Here is a 26,872-nt window from a genome sequence, read left to right as displayed (position 1 = left end):
CAATTTTCTAACTAGTTTTTAAAGATAACAACTAATGAGTAACTGGAGATTATAAATATATTTTTTAATCTAAAAATGCAGCATCTCTCAATGAATTAACAAGAACTGACATCAGAAAAGATGGAAATTTACTAGCTGAATTTCAAAATGAATTGGAATATAATTGGTGAATAGGACTGAGAAATGAGTATTATGATTTTGTAAGCACAACTCACATCTTCTAAACATATATCCTTTCCAATTATGATAATCATTACAACCAAGTACCAAAATATACAGAACTTAGAATCAGACCTCTGAATTTCCATATTACTAGTTGTTAAAGTAAAATTTTAATAAATAAAGAATATTATTCAATCATACTGCTTTCACCAAAAGTAAAATTACTATATACAGTTTTCTATACTTTTTGTAAGTAAAATGAAAGTATTTAAAAATTTATTTCTCACATTTTTTTTCTATTTTTACTTATGTTTATAATGTACATAATAGACTAGCAATGTAGTAAATTCATTTATCATTTTAAAATAAAGACAAGCATTAGTGGTAATTTACTATATTACTTCTTGATGCCTAAAGTAATAATTTCTAAACTTCAGAGATTACTACTTTAGGCATTAAGAAACATTAGAAAAATTCTAAATGCAAAGGAGTAAAATAAATCAGATTTGAATTTTAGAAACATAATCCTGAGGATAATGGGCAAGGATAACATATTTTAAGGTTGAAGTAATTTTTTTTTTAACTGAGTATCGCTCTATCGCTTAGGCAGTGGCACAATCTCAGCTCACTGCAACCTCCGCCTCCTGGGTTCAAGCAGTTCCCCTGCCTTGGCCTCCCAAGTGTGCCTACTTGGGAGGCTGGGTAGGGATTACAGGCACCCGCCACCATGCCCAAAGTAATTTTTTTTTTTTTTTGGAGATGGAGTCTTACTCTGTCGCCAGGCTGGAGTGCAGTGGAGCGATCTCAGCTCACTGCAACCTCCGCCTTCCGGGTTCAAGCGATTCTCCTGCCTCAGCCTCCCAAGTAGCTGGGACTACAGGCCCGTACCACTATGCCCAGCTAATTTTTGTATTTTTAGTGAAGACAAGGTTTCACCATGTTAGCCAGGATGGTCTCAATCTCATGATTTGCCCACCTCCGCTTCCCAAAGTGCTAGGATTATAGGCGTGAGCCACCACGCCCCGCCCAAAAGTAATTTTTTTAAAAAATCCTTGTTACTTCATTAATAGCAGAGAGCACCCTATAAACTCCTTCTGTCTTTGGATCCTTTCACAGGGCACATATGTGTGGTGTGTGTGTGTGTGTGTGTGTGTGTGTATTTAAGATATATTTTAACGAGGCTTTCTGCAAAGCAAGGTTTCTTTTCTTTTTTTTTTTTCCCCCTTAGACAGTCTTGCTCCGTTGCCCAGGCTGGAATGTAGTGGCATGATTATAGCTCACTGCAGCCTCAAACTCCTAGGCTCAAACAATCCTCCCGCCCCAGCCTCCCAAGTAGGCACACATCACTGTGCCTGGCTAATATTTTATTTATTTATTTATTTTTTGTAGAGACAGGGTCTCACTAAGGACCTCTTATTCTATGGTCTAAACCAGAAGGCAATAAAGGTCAAAGAAGTGGGAAGACAGAGCCAAAGAAGTGGGAAGACAGTGGGAATTTACAGCAATATTGGGCCCTATAACCACTAACATGCGTATTATTTACCTGTACACTAAAAGGCTAGAAAAAATGGAATACTTCTATTTTGTGACTTTCACATTTATAATTTTTTAAAGTTATACAAATTACTTTAAAAAAAATTTGGACCAGGTATGGTGGCTCACACCTGTAATCCCAACACTTTGGGAGGCCAAGGCAGGAAGACCTCTTGAGGCCAGGAGTTCAAAACCAGCCTGCTCAACATAGCAAGACCCCATCTTCTCTACAAAAGTAACATAAAAGAATTAGGCAGGTGTGGTGGCGCATGTTATAATCCCAGCACTCTGGGAGACTAAGGCAGAGGACTGCTTGAGCCCAAGAATTCAAGGCTGCAGTGAACTATGATTGCACCACTGCACTCCCGCCTGGGCAATACAGTGAGACCCTGTCTTAAAAATAATAATAATAATTTGAATAGTATGGCAGTATGCAAAATGAAAACTCAAAGTTCACTTCCCTATTGCCTTACCACTCCACTGAATCCACTCTCCATGGTAGTCACTGTTAACAGTTTATTTCCTTCCAGGTCTTGTTCTATGCAGATATACTTTGATGTGTATATATATACACATATATATGCATATGTGTACATTTATGCAGTTTTTGTATTACTTTACAAAATATAGGCTCATATTCATATTGCTCTGAAACTTGCTTCTTTTACTTAATAATGTATTATAGCCATTCTTTTAGGAAAGTCAACATGGATATAGCTCCTTTTTGCAGAGCTGCAATTAATGCTATCATATTGACATAACACAGGTTACTAAACCATTCCTTTATTGATGGTCATTAGCAGTGTCTCTAATGTTTAACTTTTATGACAAGACAGCAATGAACATTCTTGTACACTTTTTTGAGTAGAGTTTGGGGTGCAGGAGGAGGCACATTTAAAATGCTGATAGATACTGCAGCATGGCTATACTAAATTCTACTAAACAATAAGGTTCCACCATTTATTCTAACATTCTTTTCCCATTAAATCATTTGATAGATTCCTAGATTCAGGAAATGACCTCAGAAAACAAACCCCTCAATTTGTGTATGAGAAAACAAAGGTTCCGAGAGGTTAACGTTATGGGCCAAAGACCTCGGAGCCCCTGAAGAGATAACACACCCATGTGCTAGCAGGGGTTCAGTGATAGAGGGGTTACTATTAAAATCCAGGAATGCAATATGGGTTAACTGACTTCAAATGTAATATGTGTTCTATGAGAGATACTAACAAGTAGGAAAGGGCACTAATGATCATCTCCTTTTCCTTGCCTAACCTCAATAAGAAAAGAAAAAGGCAGTAAAGTACTAAAAGATACAATAGTAAGAGGGTACAGAGAGGGAGTATTCACAAACTAGGTGGGTAATGGGCACCCAGAGCTGAAAGTGTCATAAGTTCAGCTGCATGAAGCAAGCAAGTGTGGTGGTAAAGACTTTGACATGGGATGACCTTAGCAAAAACCTTCCACAGCCTCAGTGGGTTGTATGAAAAGTTTCTTGGTTCTAAATATCTCCATGTGGCATCCAAAATGAATGCCAGTACTGAAACCAAATTCTGAAGAGAAATATCAGAAAAGAACTAACATCCCACAATGAAGAAACATCTTCAAAGAAGATGTTGTTATAAAAATACCACAAAAGTACTTTCCAACAAATTCCAGACCTAAAAGTAAGGCTTTAAAATGAGGCTCCAAGTACAGAAGTCTTGAATCCTTTGCTCTATGCCTGAAGAGGCCCATTTAAAGGAAGGCACTTCTAATTAGATAACAGTCTTTACTTGACCAGACCTATGGCGTATAGCAATGAGAAGATGGGCGCTGTAGCTTTTGAAGTTAGAATGGTCTAGAACAGGGGTCAGCAAACTTTTTCAACAGTAACTAGTTTTGACTTTGCAGGTCATATGGTCTTGGTTGCAACTCATCAACTGGGCTGTTGTAGTGCAAAAAACAGCATAAGCAACATAGAAAATGAGTAAGTATGGTCATGTTCCAATGCAACTTTATGGTCGCAGAAATCTGAATTTCATATAATTTTCATAAAATATTATTCTTGTTTTAATTTTTTCCACCCATTCAAAAATGTAAAAACCATTCTTAGCTCATGGGTTGTATATGAACAGGTAGTGGGGTAGATTTAGCCTGTGGGCCATAATTTGCCAACTGTGGTACAGAAGCACTTATTCCCAACTGAACTGAACTTGAATGTTCATGGAAAGATGAAAACATCTAAGCCTATCCCCTAGGGAAGTTAAGGCAAAAAGGGAGAAATACGTTCTTAAAGGGTTTCAGGTGCTTACCTTAAATCTCTTCTCTTGCTGAACTCCTCTGGTGGAATTGTCCATGGCAGGCCTTGAGGAAGACATTCTAGAACTTCTGAAGAGAAATCAGAGAAATCCACGCCATACTCTGTTAGTATTCCTTCTGTTTCAGGCTCAATTTCACCAGCCTGCCCAAGACTCTTAGCCAGCTGCCTGTGGATAGAACAGAAAGGGAACAACTGGGTTAGCGAACAAATGGAATATAGGCACCTGTCTGCTCTCTAAAAGTAAGGTAGTAGGAAAGTTTAAAATCTCCTGCCCTTCCACCAGTAGAAACACGATCATCTGCAAATGAGGGATAAGGGGAAAGCAGAAGAGATAGTAGTGCTCTTGTCCTGTTAAATCTGTAACTACAGTGTAATTTTACCTTTTTTTATTTGGCATTCTGACTTGAGAAACAGAACCAGAGGGATTTTCTTAGGACCCCTCCAACTGTTCTTCACAGAGAAGTCAAAATTGATATTATGATCAACCCAGGGTGCTGTTAAATTTATTAGTTTCAGAGTGCCTGTACCTTAAGTCATGCTTACTAGATTAGTTCTGATGTTCCTATTTCACAACTCCATGAGTTTTTATCTTTAAAATTTTAAAATATTTTATCTAAACACAAAAGTAATACATGTTCATTGCAGAGAAGTTAGAAAACACAAAATCCACTGAGAAGAAAATTAAAATTATCTGTAAACCAGTCACCCATTGACATTTTAGGGCACTGGCCCATTAAAAATAAAATTGCATTTAACAGGACAATGCTCACATTATGCACAGGGTTCCACCTTTCAGATGGCAGATCTCACTTCTTATCAAATTGACAGCTCTCTATTCTCATAAGTATTGTCATGCCACATCACAAGTCTAAAGTTGTGCGTTGAATACAGGCAGCCAACAGGAAATGTGTTATGGGCCTTGGCTGCCTTTGTAAAGGGTATTGCGGAGACCAAAAATGGCCACCTCCTCTGTTGTATAAGTCTACTTATCTACCAGGGTGATCCAAGAGTCCGCCCTCAACTCTTCCTGCAAGAAATTTAGCTCTGGCATCAGGACATTCTCCGGGGCTATTCGATTTCTATGAAAAAGGTTCTGCTTCCTAAGTAAGTGTAGATGCTTGGCTGCTGGAGTTCTTATGTGCACAGTGGTAAAGAGGAATAGGGGAGGTGGCTGCCTCATAAGCAGAACAAATTCCAATCTTCAGGCTTGCTACTGGAATGCAGCAGTGATGGCAGCAGGGCTGGCCCCATTTCTCACACTAGTGAAGAGACACCAGCCCAGTCTACCTGTGCACCTGCCCACCAGCCTATGATCTCGGCAGCCTGCAGACTGACCTGTGGGCTCCTACCATATAATGTGGGCTCAGAAGAGTACTTTTTCCACAAATCGGTGGTCTCTCCCATAAAATACATCAAAAAGCCAGACAGCAAAAATATGAGAGAAAAATTAACAGAAAGCGATCTGGAAAATCCCCAAATATGTGGAAATCTAACAACCTATAGGTTAAAGAAGAAACAAAAAAAGAATTAAAAAATATTTTGGACCAAGCGCAGTAGCTCACGCCTGTAATCCTAGCACTTTGGGAGGCCGAGGCAGGCAGATCACAAGGTCAGAAGATCGAGACCATCCTGGCCAACATGGTGAAACCTTGTCTCTATGAAAAATACAAAAATTAGCTGGGCGTGGTGATGCCTGCCTGTAATTCCAGCTACTTGGGAAGCTGAGGCAGGAGAATCCCTTGAACCAGAGAGTCGGAGGTTGAGGTGAGCCGAGATCATGCCAGTGCACTCCAGCCTGGTGAAAGAGTGAGACTCTGTCTCAAAAAATATATATATATTTTTTGAACTGGGGTCAGGTATGGTGGGTCACACCTGTAATCCTATCACTTTGGGAGGCCAAGGCGGGTGGATCACTTGAGGCTAGGAGTTTGAGACTAGCCTGGCTAGGAGTTTGAGACCCGTTTCTACTAAAAGTACAAAAAAGTAGCTGGGTGTGGTGGCACACACCTGTAATTCCAGACACTCAGGTGGCTGAGGCATAAGAATCACTTAAACCCAGGAAACGGAGGCTGCAGCGAGCCGAGATGGCAGCACTACACCGCAGGCTGGGCAATGGAGCTGGATGCTATATCAAAAAAGAAAGGAAAGGAAGGAATGGAGGGAGGGAGGAAGGGAATTTTGAACTGAATGAAAACAAAACATGTCAACATTTGTGAGACATAGCTAAAACACTGTGTGGAGGGTAATTTATAGCATTAAATGCTCACATAGGAAAGGAAGAAAAGTGTCAAATCAGTGATCTAAGCTTCTACCTTAGAAAACTGAAGAGCAAATTAGATTCTAGGTAAGGAGAAGAAAAGAAATAATGAAGAAACAAGAATCAATGAATAGAAAATGAACAAATAGGCTGGGCACGGTGGCTTATGCCTGTAATTCCAGCACTTTGGGAGGCCAAGGCAGGCAGATCACGAGGTCAAGAGATTGAGACCATCCTGGTCAACATGATGAAACCCCATCTCTACTAAAATTACAAAAATTAGCTGAGCATGGTGGTGCATGCCTGTAGTCCCAGCTACTCTGGAGGCTGGGAGAACCACTTGAACCCGGGAGGCAGAGGTTGCAGTGAGCCAAGATCACACCACTGCACTCCAGCCTGGGCAAAAGAATGAGAGTCTGTCTCAAAAAAAAGAAAGAAAGAAAGAAAGAAAAGAAAATGAATGAATAATGAAAACAAATCAATAAAACCAAAAACTAATTCTATTTTTCATACAGGGTCTCTGTCACCCAGGAAGAAGTGCAATGGCATGATCATGGTTCACTGCAGTCTCAACTTCCCAGGCTCAAGTGATACTCCCACCTCAGCCTCCTGAGTAGCTGAGGCCCATCTAATTTTCGTATTTTTTGTAGAGATAGGATTTTGCCACATCGCCCAGGCTAGTCTCAAACTCCTGAGCTCAAGTCATCTGTCCACCTCGGTCTCCCAAAGTGCTGGGATTACAGGTGTGAGCCACCACACCTGGCTCAAAAGCTAATTTTTTGAAAAGAGAAAAAGATAAACTTCTAGCCTGACTGATCAAGAAAAACAGGGAGAGAAAAACACAAATTACCAATATCAAGAATGAGAGAGGAGGCCGGGCGCGGTGGCTCAAGCCTTTAATCCCAGCACTTTGGGAGGCCGAGACGGGTGGATCACGAGGTCAGGAGATCGAGACCATCCTGGCTAACACGGTGAAACCCCGTCTCTACTAAAAAATACAAAAAACTAGCCGGGCGAGGTGGCGGGCCCCTGTAGTCCCAGCTACTCGGGAGGCTGAGGCAGGAGAATGGCGTAAACCCGGGAGGCGGAGCTTGCAGTGAGCCGAGATCGCGCCACTGCACTCCAGCCTGGGTGACAGAGCCAGACTCCGTCTCAAAAAAAAAAAAAAAGAATGAGAGAGGAAACACCATTTTACATCCCACAAGCATTAAAAAGATAAGGGAATAATGAATGACTTTAAGACAATAAATTCAACATCTTGGATGAAGTGAGCAAATTCCTTGAAAGATGCAAACTGCGTAGGATAATTAAAATAAATTGATACCTGAATATTCCTATTTAACATATCTATTATTTATTATATCTAATGTACTATTAAAGAAACTGAATTCACAGTTTGAAACCTTCCCACATAGAAAACTCCAGACCCAGATGGCTTCACTGGTGAATTCTACCAAGTATTTAAGAAAGAATTATTGCCAATTCTACATAAACTCTTCTAGAATATAGAGGTGGATGGAATAGTTTCCAACTAGTTTAATGAAGACAACATTACCTTGATATCAAAACCAAAGGATTAATGAGATCAATACCTCTCATAAACAGACTTAAAATTCTTACAAAGGTATATCAAAGTTATTGAAAAAGAAAATTTAAAAATTCTTACAAGGTTATTAACAAACAGAAATCAGTAATATATAAGAAAGAGGATACATCATGACCAAATAATGCAAGATTTGTCCAACACTGAAACATCAATCAATATATCATATTAACAAACAAAAAACAAACACATATAACCATCTCAGTAAATGAAGAAAAAGCATTTGACAAAATTTCAACATTCACTTAAGACAAAAGCCTTCAGGGCATGAGTAACAGGAACTTCTTCAACTTGGTTAAAAGCCTCTATGAGAATCCTAGCACTAATGTAAAACTTAGTGGTGAAAAGCAAAATGCTTTCCCTTGGAGCAGAAAGAAGACAAGGGTGTTCATTTTCACCAATACTATTTAACATTGTACTGGAGGTACTAGTGAATGCCATAAAGCAAGAAAAAGAAGACGCATACAAATTGGAAGGGAAGAATTGCATGCTGCCTATAAGCAGGACAAAAGCCTACAATTCCCATCATAGAAGTGACCAGATTCCTACTACACAATGCCTGGCCTCTCTTTATACAAGACCCCTCTCACTCTGTGACAACCGAAATCCAGTACATTGTGTGTGACTTAAACTCTGCCTCAACTCAAGACTTTGAATGTGAAGACAGAAACACACAGGCAAAAGGCTGCTTAGGATTCACTCACGACAGCTAGCATGGTTTCTCGTGATAGCAGCGGTGGCGGCAGCATCCAGTGAAAACGATGTCCTGCAAGAGTGGTGGTAAGAGAATAACTGGCATTATAACCAAACTAATCCTGATAAAAGATGATGGCTGGGCTTCTTATTCTTGGCTTTCCAGAGTTGCCTTAGTTCACATCCCTTTTCAGGTCATTCAAGTCTTGTGCTCAGTGAGTTCTTCAACATCCTCTCAATAAATTCCTTTCCCAACCAGAGGTGGTTTTTCTTGCTTGTAACCAGCAACCCAGACAATTAAAGACTCAGGTCCCATTAATTTTCAAAAATGACAAAATTATTACCTGTGTTCACTAGAATGAAGTTCCAACTGAAGATATGGGGGACCTATTATCACAACCTTTGAAATTTGAAGGACACAGGAATTCAACACTGTGAGTACAAGATGAATACTTATAACAATGTTATTTACCTTAAAAACAACTTTATTCTGGTGATGACAGGTAATAATTAGTCATTTTAAAAATTATTTTGTATTCTGAAAATTAATGGAACCTGAGTTAGTTCCAACCCATCTAACTCATTTACTGTTCTCACAGGTCCCTGAGGTTCCGTTTCCTACATTCGTCTCCTAATATCAACATCTTTAACAGTCTGTCTAGGTCCTTGTTTGTAAGCACAGAAGACCAATGCTGGCTGGAAAAGAAAAAAAGAAATTTATTGAAAGGATATCAAAGGGCTCACAGAAACAGTGAGAGGCTTGAAGAGCCAGAAAAAGGGGGAGAAACAAAGAATTACATGCTTCATCTCTAAATTCTTCATTCTAAATTCATTTCTAAGATTGAAACTCAGAGACTTAGTATGTCCATCAAAAAAGTATCTTGAATCTCTTGTAGCTGCTAGCCCAAGACGGAAAAAGCTTATTGAAAGGGTGATGAATCATTACACCACTGAATTTAAGGTCTCATTAAGTCACTTAGGTGAAACGTGGGACACTAATCAGAGAGAGTAAGATTCAGAGAACCCAAACACACACGATATAAAGGAGGATGCAGAAAGGTTTGAGTACCTTGAATGCCTAGTTCCAACTGACCCTCCATTGTCATGAGTCATAAATAGACATGATAGCATTAAATCTATTGTAAGGGATGGTCTCTGAAAAGACAGTATAGCAGAAACTTTCTCCCAATGGGCAGAACTTCAAGCCATATGTCCGTGGTCCACTTTAGCTGAGGAAGGACAACCTGACAGGCTGACAGGCAGTGACTACAAGTTTAGCCAGATGGATAGAAACCTGAAAGAAGAAAGATTGGAGTACTGGTGACAAGGACATCTAGGGAAAAGACATGTGGATGAAATGGGCCCACTGAAATGAGTCCAGACAGGGTATAACTATTTGTGCTCCATGAGAGCGCACAGTGAAAGGCTTCCACTGTAGAGGCAAGATGGCCTGCCCATGCATGTCCCCATCACTGCAGTGCTTGTTCAAGGGACATAGGAACAAAGCACAAGGCAGCAGGAAATGCACTCCACAACATTCACTTCTCACTAATGCTGACCTGGATACCATCCTTGCAGGACGCTAGCTTGCCAGCAGCAGCAACCAACTCTGAGCGCCTGACACGGAACCATGCCAGTAGGACCCCCAACTACTTCACATCAGATCGCATCCACTGAGCTCTTCCAGGATGGGAAAGGCAGTAACTCCTCCACTAAAAGAGACGCTTACTGTAGGTTTGCTATCTGCATTTCTTCTACCTATATTGCTATGTAAACACCACAATCCTCAGATTTATGAAATATCTTTTAAGCTATTATCTCACTCAACATTGCTTGTAATTCAGGATTTCACCTTTTGGAAGAAGCAAAGCGCACACATTTCACTGACTGGAATAATGTAATGATCTGACTACTAAGCTGTTGGACTAACCAGGAGGCATCAGTTGTGAGGGGGAGTACCATCCTCCAGGATGCATTGGTGCTCTGACTTAGCAACCTACAGGCAGTGTACACGGTTTGAGAAGAAAGAATGCAAGGGAGGAGTCAGGACTTTCAACATCACACTTAAGACCCACACACAAAATATTTAGTTCTGCCTTCATAATGCTCATCTCTGTAGTTGAAAGGTTTTAGTACCTCTGGGGACACAATTATGATTCCTCTGAACTGGAATCCGAGACTACAAGAACCCTGACTGATATTAAAAGGCATAAAATATGCTATGTACTTTCCTTCTAAAAAAAATTTATGTTTAACTCAAGCCAACTGAGAGGTTACTCAGAATTAATAATTCAAGAATGGCAATAATAATATAAAGAAGTTAATCATACATTATTTTGAGGCATATGAAATTGCCAATATTTGACTATTTATTAACATATAAAACACAATTTCTTCTGATTCTACCTAATAGTATTAAAAGTTACATAAAATAACTAACCATCCATTAATTAGATAGCATACATGGCTTCTGGGAGAAGTATAAACAATGAGATATATCACATACAGTTTATTAGAGAACTACACTAATAAAAAAAGAAACAAATTCTTCTGTGTGGTGGGAGTCTCAGTGTTTGCAAGGCAGACCTAGAACACAGTGACCATACTATTCTTGTGTTGAAATTAAGAGTGGGTGAAGTTGGAATGCTATCCTCCAGGACACAATATGGCCCAAAACGATTATCTTACGCCTAAAATAGAAAAGGGGCTAAAAACTTAGACAAAAAGCATTTTATAATGTCCAGTTTCTGAAACATAATACTAAAGTCCAGGAAGAACGCATTATTTAAAGATTTCCGGGAGGGGAGGTAGAAGGAACCATTCAAACATTCTATTTAAAAAAAAAAAAAAAAACCCCACATTTAAAAAAGAAAAAAGGGAGCAAGAAAAAGAAATGGCAGAAGGACAAAACAATCTCTATAAGCATATAACCACAGAAATGACCAGAGATATTCTTAAGAACTCCCAAAAATATTCTCAAGAACTCCCAAAAATATAAGCTTTATAAAACAAGAGCTTGAAGCAAAGATGCAAGTGCATAAGGAATAAATAAGTCATGAAAGGAAACAAAAACTAGGTTTCTAGATCTCAGGAAATAAGTAGAAAAGAACAATAAAACCATCACAGAAAATGAAAGTCACACTGGAAGTACCTAATGAAGAACTGACACTATTTGAAAGCAACAAGGATCATAGAGTAAAATCTTGAGAAAACTGAGGAAAATGAAACTGGGCAAGTAGAGTTTAAAAAGATAACAAAGAAGACAGATGTGAAAGGCAGACCAAGGAGTTCCAGGCATCCTTGAAATACAGAGCTACAGAGGAGGAATAGAAAACATTTTCTAAGATTCTTTGGAACAGAAAACATTTTCTTTTTTCTTTTTTTTTTTTTTTTTTTTTGAGACAGTCTCACACTGTCGCTCAGGCTGGAGTGCAGTGGCGCGATCTCGGCTCATTGCAAGCTCCGTCTCCCAGGTTCACACCATTCTCCTGCTCCAGCCTCCTGAGTAGCTGGGACTACAGGCGCCTGCCACAACGCCCGGCTAATTTTTTGTATTTTTAGTAGAGATGGGGTTTCACCATGTTAGACAAGATGGTCTTGATCTCCTGACCTCGTGATCCGCCCACCTCGGCCTCCCAAAGTGCTGGGATTACAGGCGTGAGCCACCACGCCCAGCCAGAAAACATTTTCTGTTCTTCAACTCTAGCTCCTCCTTCTGAAGGAAGGAGCTAGAGATGAGGAAAAGAAAACATTTTCCTAGGTCATTAAGAAAACCTTTCAGAAATAAAGAAAATTTAGGTTTAGGTTTACAGAAAGGGTAAGTCCTAGGAAAGAAAATTACAGAAAATCATCAATGAAATATATTCTAGTGGAGTTACTAGATTTCAAAGATAAAGATTTCTAAATACAAGAACTCAGGGAATATAGTTCTTATAAGCCCTTTCTGAAAAACTGCAAGGTGATGAACTGAGGTGTACCAAGAGATGGAGAAATTCCTCCACAAAGACTGGCACTGAGCACTAGATCCACGAATGGAGTGGTGGGAGGGTGAGGAGGAGGGAGGATAAAAGGAAGAAAGTGAAGTGATGGACCTGATATTAGTTGTTAAAACGGTCCTGTCATACCAGTTACTGGACCTTTAGAAAATTAAGGAGAAAAAAAAATTTTTTTTGTCTTTTTTGGAGCTTTGTGTTCTGACAAAATTTTTTACCAGGTTATACTCTGAGTCCGAAGAGTCTCAATTTGTTTACTCAAATTACAACATGGCTCATAAAGACAAAATTATATTTTAGTTGTGGTTTCCAAATGTGATTAATGACTCCCAGTTCCTATTAGTAGTAATTAACATTTATTTTACAAGTTCCAGAGAACATTTCTCAAGTTCCTTATTTAAATAAATTTATTATGGATTTTCATTGGAGATCTATTTTACAGCAGCATAGACTGGACAGCTTATGGCAGATAAAAATCTAACAGATCAGCATGCTGAAAGAGCTCATGCTTTAGGGGCCTTAGATGCCCTAGAAAGAATCCTATCTTGGCCGGAAACAGTGGCTCATGCCTATAATCCCAGCACTTTGGGAGGCCAACTGGGCGGATCACGAAGTCAAGAGATCGAGACTATCCTGGCCAACACAGTGAAACCCCGTCTCTACTAAAAATACAAAAATTGCTGGGTGTGGTGATGCGTGCCTGTAATCCCAGCTACTTGGGAGGCTGAGGCAAGAGAATCACTTGAACCCAGGAAGCAGAGGTTGCGGTGAGCCGAGATCAAACCACTGCACTCCAGCCTGGCGACAGAGTGAGACTCTGTCAAAAGAAAAGAAGAGAGGGGAGAGGAAGAGGAAGGGGAAGGGGAAGGGGAAGGGGAAGGGGAAGGGGAAGCGGAAGGAAAGAAAAGAATCCTATCCTGTCTGCTTACTCATGAACTCTTCTGTCACCTTGAAAACCAGAATTCTTTGGTATGTAAATTAAGTCAAATTCTACTAGGGAACTGACTTTTACATTGTGTATTTGTCTTGCAGAAGGGTTTATTTTTATATTTTAAATTTAATTTCATTGTAAATTCTATTTAAAATGAATCATGAAAGTAACTTTCCCTTTTATGTAATGTAGTTCAAATGTTACAACTTTCTAAGTAGTTTCTGTCTTCTTACTGTCTGAAAAGCTAACAGCTGCTTTAGGACAACTATGATTCAATGCTATGTCAAAATATCTGGTGATTCTCTTAAAAACCACATTTCATCCTATTCTGCATTAAGATATGTCCTTCAAAAATAACTTAGAAGCTCTCATAGCCAAGAGGAATCTAAAGAGACAAGACAACTAAATGTAATATGAGATCCTGGAACAGATAAAGGACTTTAGATTCTTAAAAACAACAAAGTTTGAAGAAAGTATGGACTTCCATTAATAATGTATCAATATTGGTTAAGAGAAAACACTAGTTTTGGAGGTGGGAGAGAAGGGGCAGATGAGAACTGTACTATCTTGACAATTTTCTGTAAATCTAAATCTGTTTTGAAAAATAAAGTTTCTTTTTATAGCCAGACACGGCAGCTCACGCCTGTAATCCCAGAACTTTGGGGGGCTGAGGTGGGAAGATAGCTTGAGCCCAGGAGTTCGAGACCTGTTTGGGCAACACAGCAAGACCCTATTCCTATTAATTAATTAATTAATTAAAATTAAGTTTATTTTTAAAACCGTGGAGCAGAAAAGGAGTAAAAGTAATTTAGATGTTGAGCAACAGACAAATGATAAACTAAACCATGTCATATTTTTCAATTTTTTATGTATTTCAGAAAAAGAATTTTGAAGATATATGTAGAGTATAATTTAACTATGTAAAAACATTTATGAAAATGCTGAAAGGGACAAATGGTGTTAATTATTTAAGAGAGAATTCTGAGTGATTTTTTAATCTATTTTCTAAGCTTCCTTTAATATCACAAAGTTGGAGGTTCTTTAGTTTAAAAATTATAGAAAAAATAATTATAACAAAAACTATAGTGCCCACTATTGGTCTGCTACCTAGCATTCACTTCTGTCTCCTCCTTCCTCACAGAAATCTAGTCTTTTTCATACAAGAAATACAGCTCACCTTCAACTCCACAGACAGATACTAAGTATTCTAATAAATTCAGTGTATGGCCTCCGCTGGTGACTGTAGTCAACAGCACTGGTGGCAGACAGGGTCTCCCTTTTTGTGTCATATGTCATCAAGAAAGCAGGTAGCCTAATCGTACTGGCAGCCATCTTCACAATCATAGAGAAACCACTACTGGATTGCTGAGGACAGCAAAAGGCAATCTGGTAACATCATCCAGTCACTGACTTTAGTGGGTCTGCAGTTGCACAACCTTTGAACTCCCACTTATGTGAGATAATATTTTCTCTTATTAAGTCACTCTGGGTCAGGCATTTTTATAATTTGCTGCTAAAAGTATCCTACTACAAAATATTTAAAAAGATCATCCATGAGAAGCAAACTTCCCTCTCCCTCCATTCACTCTGCAACAGAAAATGTAAAGCTCTTACTACCAAAAATAAAATCTTAGTACTGTTAGCATCACAGATCTTGTAGAGGTATTCACTACACACTGACATGGAACTGCTGGGTTCTAGAGCATAAGAATACTATAAATGGCCCTTCCTTAAGCAACATAATTCTATCCTAAAGGTGCTCCCTTTATAATTTCCATGTTGAACTAGGCCCACAAAGCATACACCCAGATCATTTCATCTCCATGGAATATGGCAGCAAGGCCAGGAAGCCATCCCTGTCTCCTAGAGTGGATCTATCTCATCAGCACTGTCCCTATCCTTTGGTTATATCCTCTTTCTTGCATGTGCCACTTTCTAGCTGTGTCATGGTGCTTTAGGTATGTCTCTTCCTTATCAATAGATGAGGGGGATCATCCATAAAAAGAATAAACATTTCTTTATTTCTGTATATCACTGAGACTTATATGCCTTTGGTGTCCAACACATGTTGGTGACTGAATATGTAAATAAACAAACTAATGCTTTGAACCTATTAGAGAGGCATACTATTCTTCCTTGAAATGCCAAAGCTAAGAAAACTGAGGATGGCAAAAACAAATAAAACCCAAAGATAAATACTTCAGTAAATTATCCAGTCCTACCACAATTAGCTGCCACATTAGCAAACTTACTAACACATCAAAAAATCAGGAATAAAAAAAAATGCCTGCTACTACTGCTTTTATTCAAAACTGAACTTTTATCAGTTACTGTGTAGAAAATACCTCCTCTCCAATTGTGAGTTGCCAATTCAAGATAAGAAAAATAAATAAAAGTCATACGGATTAGAATGGAAGAAATAAATCTCTCATTACTTACCAATGATATGATTATCTACATAGAAGAGCCAAAGTAAATTACATCCCAAGTACTGAAATGAATAAGGGGATACAGCAAGATGGCTGGATTGGATAATGTACAAAATTTAACTGTAATTCTACATGCCAGCAGCAAAAAGAAAAGACAACTTCAAACATCTGTTCTTCAGAGGACACCATTAATAACATGAAAAGACAACTCATAAACTGGAGAGAAGATAATTTCCATATCAGTGACTGCTAAAAAGATTACTTTCTGGAATATATATTTTTAACTCCAAAAAAATCAAATGACAAACAGCCCAATTAAAAATGCGTAAAAGCACCAACGTATGCTAAAATGAATGGGTGAAATTAAGCAGAAACAGAATACTACACAGACTCAAAAATCTTTCTAAAAATATTATATAATAATTACAAGGGAAAAAAGTAGTAAGTTAGGAATCATGGCAGATGCCTCCTTAACCGGGTGATCAAGGTGAACATCACCAGTATCATTTACTGACATTATGTGTCCCTGATAAGATGTGTATCACCTCTGCGGTATCTTTCCCAATGATGCCTAATCTCGATCTAATCACGAGAGAACATTAGACAAACACAAACTGAGAAACATTCTACAAAATCACTGGCCAGTACTCTTCAAAAGTTTCAAGTTCATGAAGGACAAGTAAAGAGTAAGAAATGTCACAAATTGGAGAGACTACAGAGACACAGCTAACTGTAATACGGGATTCTGGACCCAGATTCTAGAACCGAAAAAGAATGTTAGTGGAAATAATGATAAAATCTGAGTAAGACCTATATTTTAATGGTATTATATCAAGATTAATTGCTTACTTTTGGTAAGTATTCCATGGTCATGTAAGATGTTAACATAATGAGAAGATAGATAAAACATACACAGGAACTCTCTGCTCCATTTTTGCAATTTCTGTAATCAAAATTATCTAAATAAAAAATTAACTGTTAAAAAATGGGTAAAAACATGAAGACACTGTCTAGAAAAGGAAACATGACCATGAGTATGTAAAAATATGTTCAACTTCATCAGTAATTAGGGAAAAAATAATGAAAATCATAATGATTATCACTATTTTTACCCACCTGGCTGGCAAAAAAATGAGTCTAACAAGTGTTAATAAGAACGTGGAGCAATGGAACCACGTACACACTGCTGGTACGACTAAAAAGGGGTACAATCACTTTGGGAATGGCTTGGCTAGAAAGTTGTAAAGTTAAACATGTACCTATGTATCATCCAGTAATTTCATTCTTAAGTAGAAGCTAGAAAAACTTCAGTTAATGAGCACTGGAATGTTTGCAGGAGCACAATTCTCTGTTCAACCCAAATGTACATTGCTAAATTATGGTATATTTCAGGAAATGGAAATATTATGGATTAAAATGAGTTAAATATATGAGTATATTTTAGAAACATGTTAAATGAAAAAAGGCAAGTGATAGAATATATAAAACATGGTATTTTGAATAAGGTTCAAAAACAAGCAAAACAAAATAATATTATTTAGGGTTATAAATATGGGTAAATTATTTTTTCAAGTACATTTTCATTAGTATATTTGAGATAGTGGTTACCTCTGGGGAAAAAATTATCATTTAGGATACAGGAGAACAGACAGGGGACTTGAACAGCATTGGTGATGTTATATTTCTTAATCTGGTTCATGAATTCATGGGTTGGTTTTAGTATTAGGTTTCAAAAATTATGTAAGTGTTACATATATTCTTTTTCCGGTGAAATATGCTTTATAATTAAAGTTGATAAATATTTTAAAAACAATATTTTAGTCAAATGTATACCAAAACCTCAATAGTGATCATTTCCAGGGATGAAACTCTGGGAAATTTTCATTTTCTATAGTACACATTTGAATAAATTTAACAGTAAATATTTAATATATATGTATTTGGGAAAAATAAAATTTAAAAATGTTTAATTTGATGTTTCAATAATAGTTGTAAGAGAGAAAGCTTTCCTCCTTAGTTATTTATAATGATCACCACTTCAATTTTTCAGCACTAGAGCTCCTCCATGAATACTGCTCCCATTCACAATGAATGACGTTCCAACTGAGTCCTACCGTAAAATTAATCTGAATGGCACTGAAACAATATTCTCAACTTCCTACATATGATAGGTGGGGGCCTTGGGAGACATATAAACATTCTTTATAAATAAGCATCAGATCTACTATCCTGGGTGATGTGTCCATTAAAAACTTATTGAGGGAAGGGACCAGCTACAGACAGAAAAAAATATAACAAGAAAGTCCTTCAAATTGGCCCCTTTGCCTTAAAGAAATCAGGAACACTTAATAGTCAAGATTAGTGTTCTCAGCCATTCATCATCTTTTCTCTACTAAATATTCTTATAAACTCCTACTCTTACAACTAGACAATGTATAGAAGACAGTCATGCACTCTTGCAGTGATTACCACTATCGTATTACGACTCTTAAATACATGCTCTCATACATGTTGGTCCAATGTTGGAAACTCCATGCAAACAGATATAATGGCATCATAGCCCTGAGAATGTACCAGTGGGGAACAATCAAACATCAACTACACCGAGGGCCCAAACTTCTAACAATACAAAGTAAAAACGAAGTGTGGCAAATACACTTGTCTTTGGCTGTATATTTTATCTATTACTTTCTATAATCAGGAGAGAGAAAAAGTTATTTTCGCTTCTTATGGCTCAGTACTACGACATAGCAGAAAGTAGCACTTAAGGAATGGGACCTCAGGAAAGGTGTTTTTGTCAGTGAAAATAGATAAAAGCATGGAGAAAAGAAGTAAGAGTCAACAATACTGAATTATTTAAGAAAAGGTCTTGAAATTTAAGAATGAATTGGTATTGATATGAAGAGAGCAAAGAGGAAGCTGAAAGGATTTAATGAGTATAAGAGGAGGCTGATGGTTATCTAAGGTCCTCTACATTGTAATATTTTCAAGAAGGTGCACTAGAAATTGCAGTTGAAGATGGCAACTTTGGAAGAACTGCCAAAACTGCATACAGTGCTCATCAAGGAAAGGAACGATTTGGTAACCTAAGCCTGGATCTGGATCATTCTCCTCCATTCCTTTAACTTTTGATCTGCCTCGACCAGGATTTTCTCAGTGTTGAAGACACAGTTTTTTCCAAAGCTGATACTTACAGGCCACCAGGTGGAGCCCAACAGTCACAAAAAAAAGAGCCCCCTCCTCAGCCTGATTTGCTTTTTGCCTTCTAGCCGGCCAGGTCCGTACCCCCTGAAAAGAACGTACAAACTTATAGATTTGGTAATGCGAGTCCATAGCATTACATAACTTGGTTTCTCCCTCAGAGCTGTCTTTAAAGAATATGCTCTCAAAAAGATGAAATATTCCTTTTGCAAAGGGAAAGATTGGATACGGTTATTTTTCAGTTTGCTAATCTTGGAGCCTATGTTTCAATGAAACAAACTAATTTCTTCTGTTTGTTTTTTCTATCAATCTAGTCATGGTTTGATTTTCCTACTAATTACAATTCAATGTATTTAATGTAATTTAATGACCACCTCTTCAATTCCTGTCTACCCTATAAGAAACTGAATATCTACCAAAACGGAATGGAATGTCAAAGTATTTGCTTCCATCAGTCAATAAATATTGCTGACTGACTAACAACAACCATAAGGTGCAAAGCTAGGAGACAAAGGCAATACCAGAACAGACCCCCACCCCCTACTTCCCATCTCTACCACAGTCCTCCAAGGTCAGAATTTCCCTTCCTCTGCTTTCACCTCACTCCATCATCCGCTCCAGTGGAACCTGCTGTCCTTCACACTCATTAAAGCCAGCAGCACTGTAACCCATTCTGTTTCTCATTTCCACAGCCTCCCATTAAGCCTAGGCAATTCCATGTTCAACCAAGAACTTCTCAGTCTATACTGACCTAATCATTTTTCCTCCTCCTCCTCCTCCTCCTCCACCCTCAAAGCCACCAGACTTTGCTTGATAATATAAATATGTCAATTTGCTCTAGGTCGGTTCATGCCATATATCTTCAGTTAGCCTTCAGTGTTGCCAAGAAACACTATTAAGTTCCTCACAGTAGCTGCTGTAAAATTTTCCCATTTTATTCAAGATTTACCCTTAAATATTCAAGAAGAAACCACGACAAATCTGGGAGAAAGTGACAATGATATCTCTATGCTCGTGACATCCTGGAAAGAGAAGCTGGAACTGTAAACTCCAGACTTTAGGATACCAGATTTCCCAGAGGTCTGAGAAAATATAGGCATGAATTCCACTGTAAGAGTTTCTAAAAGGAAAGATGATTTAAGAGGGTTGGGAAGCTCTTAAAACTGTAAATCTGATTATATAATTGCAGATCATTCCAGCGAGGAAGCCAATGTGGCTTTTTAATTATCCTGGACCAGAGTCTAGTACTAAATATTAAAGGTACTAAATATGTTGTGATGTATAACAAAAAACAGTGACCCCTAAAAGCTAGCAAGGGCTCACTTGGGTTTTGATAGCATTACAGAACTAAGATTCATAAAAATGTGGTAGATGTGATGTATACAGAGGTGAACAAGGTTCAAATGAGATCTCTCATGACAATTCTAAGAACAAGATAGAAAATAATAACAACTGGAAGTCTCCAATGTTGTAATACTCTTTGAGCTGCCCCTAAATGGTGGCCCCAAGGCAGCACTAGGGTGTCAGAGAAGCAATGCTTACAGCAAAGAGGAGGCCGAGTTCCATGTCCTCCCTAAGGATCCTTCCAAAGCTACTAACATCATATATTCCATTAATGTGTGCATTCTATTCAATTTTTTTGTTAAATATCTGTGCCTTCTCAATTTGGCATTCTCCATCTGAGTTTTTATACTTGTTGTATGCTATTGTCAAGCATGGACTTTGAAGTCATAGAACCTTAGTTCTCATCATTTTCTGTTCCAAATTACTCCTTGTGTGTTTTCTAGCTTGAGTCATGGTGCAACATCTTCCTAGTCAACCTGGCTCAAGACATTGGGGTCATCAATTCATTTCCATCTACTCATCTGACCAGTCAGCAAATGTTCACTAAGTGTCCTTGTCCTGAAGGAGCTCATGGCCAAGTAAAACAAATAAGCAATTGCAATCCAAACAGATGAGAGCTCTAATAATAGTACTAATAGAAGCTATGGGAGCACCAAAACGGAGGCCTGTGAGTCAAGGAACATTTTTTGAGTGGACAACTGAGTTGAGTTTAAAAGTTGAGTATTTCACCAAGCAAACACTAGAGAAAGGAGAAAGCCACTGTTAGGAAAGAAGTGTAACGTGCAAAAGTTTGGAACTATGAACATACACAGTCAGCTTGGGAAATGGCAAGTTGGATTTCTGATAGTGAAGACCATGGAAGGAACTGAGATGGCTCCCAGTGAATTGTGGTTAAGTGCCATCAGCATCCACCCACTCCCCCTAGTCAGAGCCCTGAAAGTTCATCCAAGATTCCATCCTTCTCCCTCATGCCCCATTTCTAATTAGTCATCACATCTGGGAAAATTTACCTTCTTAATCTCCCCTGAATATTTTCATTTCTTTTGTTTCCTCCATTGCAACTCTTTATTTCAGGTTCTCCCATCTCATCTGTCTTACTGCAATAGTGTATTATGACCTCCAGCTGCTAGGCATGTCCCTCCTCATCTATTCTTTACTCTCAGAGTGATCTTTCAGCAAAGAGGCCTCTGTCCTGTAAGAAATGATCCTGGATTTCCCCCTTCACCGACCTCCTCTAAATTCCCCCAAATTATTTTATTCCTATGGAAGAACTTACAACTTCTGTTTTGTACTATAGGTAGAACTCAAAGAGATAAGCCATTCAAGCCATCTGTTTTATCCACGCTCATTCCCAGAGAGTCCCACAGCGCTGCTAATTGGGTGTGAATCATGGATGGGACTCTGGACCCCCACCTCTGCTTGAAACTACTGATGAGGGAAAATACCTGCCTCAAGCTAGACCAGTAAGATTTTCCACCACAGAAATTCTGTATTGTGATCTAGACTTTAGTATGTAACTGCCATAGGACTGGCAGTACCATTTTGGGGCCACGTGTGCTGCTATGCAGGTAGAAAACTACTGTGCAGAGAGAAGCAGAATAACACAGCTCATATGCAAAAAGGGGTAAAGAAAAGATACTGTGTGGTGGCTGGGCTAGTCACAGGGGTGAAAGAGAAACTGTGGTTCCTTTGTTGCCTTGTTAGTTCTGATTTTCTCATGAGACTTCCTCAATTTCCTGCTCACCAGCTTCTTATATTAATCTCTACTTTTATTTAAATTAGCTCAAGTGGGATTCCACTCCTTAGAATCAAATTATCCCTATGATATATGTATATGCAAAAATCCTTTTGCATTAGACTATAAGTTCCTTAAATAACGAATCCATAGTTTGTTTACCATTGTATTTCTCAGATAATATAGCACAGTATTTTACACATAGTTGAATCAAAACCTGTCTGGTGAACTAAACATAACTACAGAAGAGGTAAATGACTTTGAACTTGAATAATTCGAAGCAATTACATAGGCAAAGGAAGTCCAATACTTTCAAGGATAGAGGTATAGGAGTAGGGAAGAAATTCAGAAGGAAGCCACCTTAGCCAAACTTGACTTTTAGGGATAGTTTTTGTGGAAGCTAACCACACACTTTCGTACCCACAGCAGGTATTACCATCACACTCCTGGTCAAAGCCTGGCAAAGATGGAGGAAACCTAGGCAGTCATAGCACAGCATGTTCTGATTAAGAAACAGTGACCTCAGTTCTTAAAGATCAGTAACGGATAACCAGAACAAAATGGCAAGGCGACCACCAACATACTCAACAGCTGCAGCCCTCATCCCTCGTACAACAGACGTCATCTGAGAAATTCATCAGGAAAACCTACCATATTTTAGTTCTTAAAATAAATTTTCTCTTTTTCACAAAGATTTTAAAAGGCATATTTTCATAAATGATAATTTTTATATCCTTATATTAAGAAGGTAGAGAAAAAAACATGATGTTTCCATCTAGATATGATTATCTTCATTTTTTATTTTGAAAATTATATAATTAATAAACGACTATCATTTTTAAATATTATTTCTTTAGATCCAGCAAATGTGCTTGAGGCTTCAAAGCCTTGACTCCCTTTTTGTTGTATTTTACCTTCAAAAAAAGGGTTCCTGATGAAGTAATGGCTCAGCTATAAAAAAATAAAAATTAAAAAAGACCTAGAAGGCCATGAAAGTAATAAGAGAAACTCATACTATGAAGATTTCCTGACTACACCCTTACAACTTGAAAACTAAGGAAGCAGTCCAATCAAGTACACACAATGGGATATGACAGAAAGGCAGATAAAAAACAAGGCTGGATTTCCTGGTTTGATGTGAAAGTCTTCCTCTTTTACTGCCAAACAGAGTGTGGCTGCACAATCAACAGGACCAGGTGGCACAACCGTTACTGGGCCTTTTGATTTGATGGTGAGAAACTGGCAAGCTTGTAAGAAGGACTATTTAGGGCTCAAGGGGTTGACATCACTTTTGGATAATGAGTTAGGCTTTAAAATGATGACATTGCAATCACACCACTTGAGAGGAAAAAAAGAAAGTACAACTGTTCCTAAGTAGCTATGAGATCATTTAAATCACACCAATCTTCATATAACTGAAAAAGTGGCACAGGGTAGTGTTTCTTATATATGAAACACTCTTATATATAACACACACATTTGATTTGGCTTATTTTGCTAGGCATAAGAAGCTAAGTATGGAATAAACCTAATACAAGCAGCACATTGTAGCCATCCATTCAGTGCTGACTCTCCTAATCATAGGACATTCCCAGGAGGGTACATCCTGTACAAGTGAGATGACCAACAAGCAAGACATTAAACTAGAATAAAAGTAAATCAACAGGCTCTTTTCTAGATTGTATACCTTTATAGTCATTTCCTGTGAAGCATAAACCAGACATCATCTATAATAAACACTTAATGACATAGCTAAAACTTACTGCTTTTCTTTCAACATGAATACCAGTTCTAAGAAGAAAACAGGCATAGCATTTGGTCAAGCAACTAGGTCCAGCAGTTTCTTCAGATCAAAATGAAGTGGCCATCCATGATGCTCTGGGACTATGTCATGTATATTTAAGTTAGGTTGATTTCTGACAGCTTCCACAAAAACATGGTACCCCTTTCCTTCTTACAATAGGGTAGTTTTTAATGCCATAGGCGAAATCAATACCGAAAAAGAATGCCATTCAAATATACCTTCATGTTCATATTTTAAAGCAAAGGAACCTGGGGTCTCCTGAATATGTCTAGACTTTGCATGGTTTAACACTAGCATCTGCAAGGAGAGGACTGGTTGTTTGATGCAATGAATTATCTGTGGTACACAAGTACAAATAGGACACATGACATTAAATAAGCAGAGGCTCAGAATATGCTCATGTTTTACACCAAAAAACAAAAACAAAAATGTGACTGCCTGGTAATTCAAGGAACATACAGGCAACCAGTTGAGGTGGCAGCTAAGAGTGACTTCTGAAGAATCAGGACCAAAATACACCAGAAACTATGCTTCAATAAAGAAATAATAATTAAAATACACAAAAAGTTTACCTAAATACCACCTAAACTGAGTTCTGCCTGTCACCTGTGGTTTTTCCTACCAGAGATCACCTACCCCAGGGCAAAATTGCAGTCCTCCTTCCAGTCCACAATGCGGCAGATGAACAGTGTGTTGGCATAATCTTTAGGCCGTGCCACAAAGTCCTGGGGACAGTCCTTGAGAGGCACATAAATTCTAGGCACTCGGTGGTCTGAGGGAGAAAACAGGGCGTATTTCCTAAACAGTTCGCTGTTCTTATCAGCCAAGAGTTTGAGGAAGCCGGTTGCTGCTCGAGAATGTTTTTTCTCCAAGATGTAAACCACCTGAAAACACCAAAGATATAGTCAATGTTGTTTATCTGCAGTACTGAATTACACTTGGGAGAGGTCAGCAGGTTATAATTTGATCAACTAGCAGGAACCAGCAGTTTTTCTAGGTTAAAATAAGTGCCTCTCAGTGATGATCTGTGACTAAGTAATCTATATTTAAGTAGCAACAAGTATCTAGTAAGCATATATATCCAAGAAAAATTATGCAATACATGGATGAATTAAATCAAAGAGCTTTTATTACCATGACCTGTGTCTTATAAAGACATGTGGGACTCCAGCAGGGAAGTATAGCTCCAGGTATTTGTTCCACATTATACTTTTCTCCCATGAGCAATACCAGTATCTCACAGAAACAACACGGTAGGTGCTTTTTGTAAAAGAAAAAGGGTTATTAGACATAAATTACTTCTCTTAATTATGTCTTCAACAGCTGAAAGGAGAAATATTTGATCTTCCTCCATTCCAAGATTAAACCCAAGCTCTAATTTGACTAAATGAAGATTGAGGTCACCGCTCCACCACATACACATGCGACTTCCATTGAGAGAGAAGTATTCTCCGAGAAAACGAGTCTTCTCCCTCACCCACTCCCCACCCCCCGAACGCATTCCTCCTGCAGTGCTTCCTTTCCCCACTGTAGCCCGTCTGCAGGTTCATCCCTTCCTCAGAGCTGCTTGCCGACATCCCACCAGACCCTTGAACAAAGATTCAGCCTGCAGTTGAGCTGGCTGCTGTTCTTCTCTATGTCCCTGACTCCATATGGAATCTCAGCCCATTTGAAGGAAACCTCCAAACCAGTTGAGTGCACCACACCTCTCCCCCAGTCACTCCCAGCTACTACCCCACAGGAGAGCACCTTAGGGCAACCGTCTTCTCATGCAAGCTCACTCCCAAAACATGCTCTACTTTTTCCCTCTTAACTCTTCCTTCTTCCCTGAAAAACATCTATTTTAAACAAACTGCTGTACCCTCTTTCAAGAAGGCTGTGGGACGCCCCCCTCCCCCTTGCATGTAACTATCTGTCCTAAGGACTGTCTTCCCCAGCCCATTTGGGAAGAGGATGCTCCTTTTCCCACATACGGCCCCTGAAATTGGTGTCCGCGTTTTCCCATGCTGCACCGCCACGCCCAGACCTTTACTCTTCCAGCCTCATGCATGTATGTGCACCCTCTTCTGGTTCAGGTGGTCCCCTTCTTGCTATTATCATCTCCTGGCCTCCTGGTTACTCTGTGAAATCTGGCTTACAGTCTGGCCCTCCCACGTCTACCTAGGTGAGTAACTTAGTCAACATCCTGTCCTCACCGTTCCCCTATCTCTTCAATGCCAGCAACCTTCACTTCTATTTGACTTCAAAAACTCGTCCTCATGGCCACACCTCAGCATCATCTGGAACTAGTCCAGTTCCAACACCCGCTCTTTGACGAATCCATCACACAGCTCACTTGCTCTCCAGTGCTGCACTCCACAGGCTTTTTCACCACATCAAGACTTCTAGCACCTTTAACCCTTGCCTGTTCTCCAAGTCTGTTAGCTACGTCTAAGCCTCAAATCCTTTCCTCCCTTCCCAGAGCCACCGTGTGTGTGTGCGTGTGTATGTGCGCGTGCACGCACAATACCAATACCACATGCACACTTTTTTTTTCTCCTTTGGAGACAGCCTTGCTCTGTCACCCAGACAGAAGTGCAGTGGTGTGATCTTGGCTCACTGCAACCTCCGCCTCCCAGGTTCAAGCAATCCTGCCTCAGTGTCCTGAGTTTCTGGGACCACAGACATGTGTCACCAGTCACCACGCCTGGATAATTTGTTTATTTAGTAGAGACAGGGTTTTACTATGTTGTCCAGGCTGGTGTCAAACTCCTGACCTCAAGAGATCTGCCCGCCTCGGCCTCTGAAAATGCTAGGATTATGGGCATGAGTCACTGCATCCGGCCTTGAGCCACCATATTCTATCACCTCAAGTCCTCTTACTCAAGCTGTCAAATGCCTTCTCTT

General features: G+C 38.9%; 1 protein-coding gene across 7 annotated transcripts in view; it reads right to left on the bottom strand.

Moving 5' to 3' along the window:
- Window positions 1-26,872, bottom strand: part of DIS3L2 (DIS3 like 3'-5' exoribonuclease 2) — a 380,688-nt gene that overhangs the window by 172,938 nt on the left and 180,878 nt on the right. For all 7 annotated transcript variants that reach the window (XM_077957889.1, XM_077957886.1, XM_077957885.1 and 4 more), the window contains 2 exons: window positions 24,623-24,870; window positions 3,990-4,163 (listed from right to left, as the gene is read on the bottom strand). In XM_077957889.1, coding sequence (XP_077814015.1) covers window positions 3,990-4,163; window positions 24,623-24,870 — 422 coding nt within the window. The remainder of the gene's footprint in view (window positions 1-3,989; window positions 4,164-24,622; window positions 24,871-26,872) is intronic.

Source organism: Macaca mulatta, chromosome 12 (assembly GCF_049350105.2).
Source record: "Macaca mulatta isolate MMU2019108-1 chromosome 12, T2T-MMU8v2.0, whole genome shotgun sequence".
Taxonomy (NCBI): domain Eukaryota; kingdom Metazoa; phylum Chordata; class Mammalia; order Primates; family Cercopithecidae; genus Macaca; species Macaca mulatta.
This window is presented reverse-complemented; position numbering and strand designations above follow the sequence as displayed.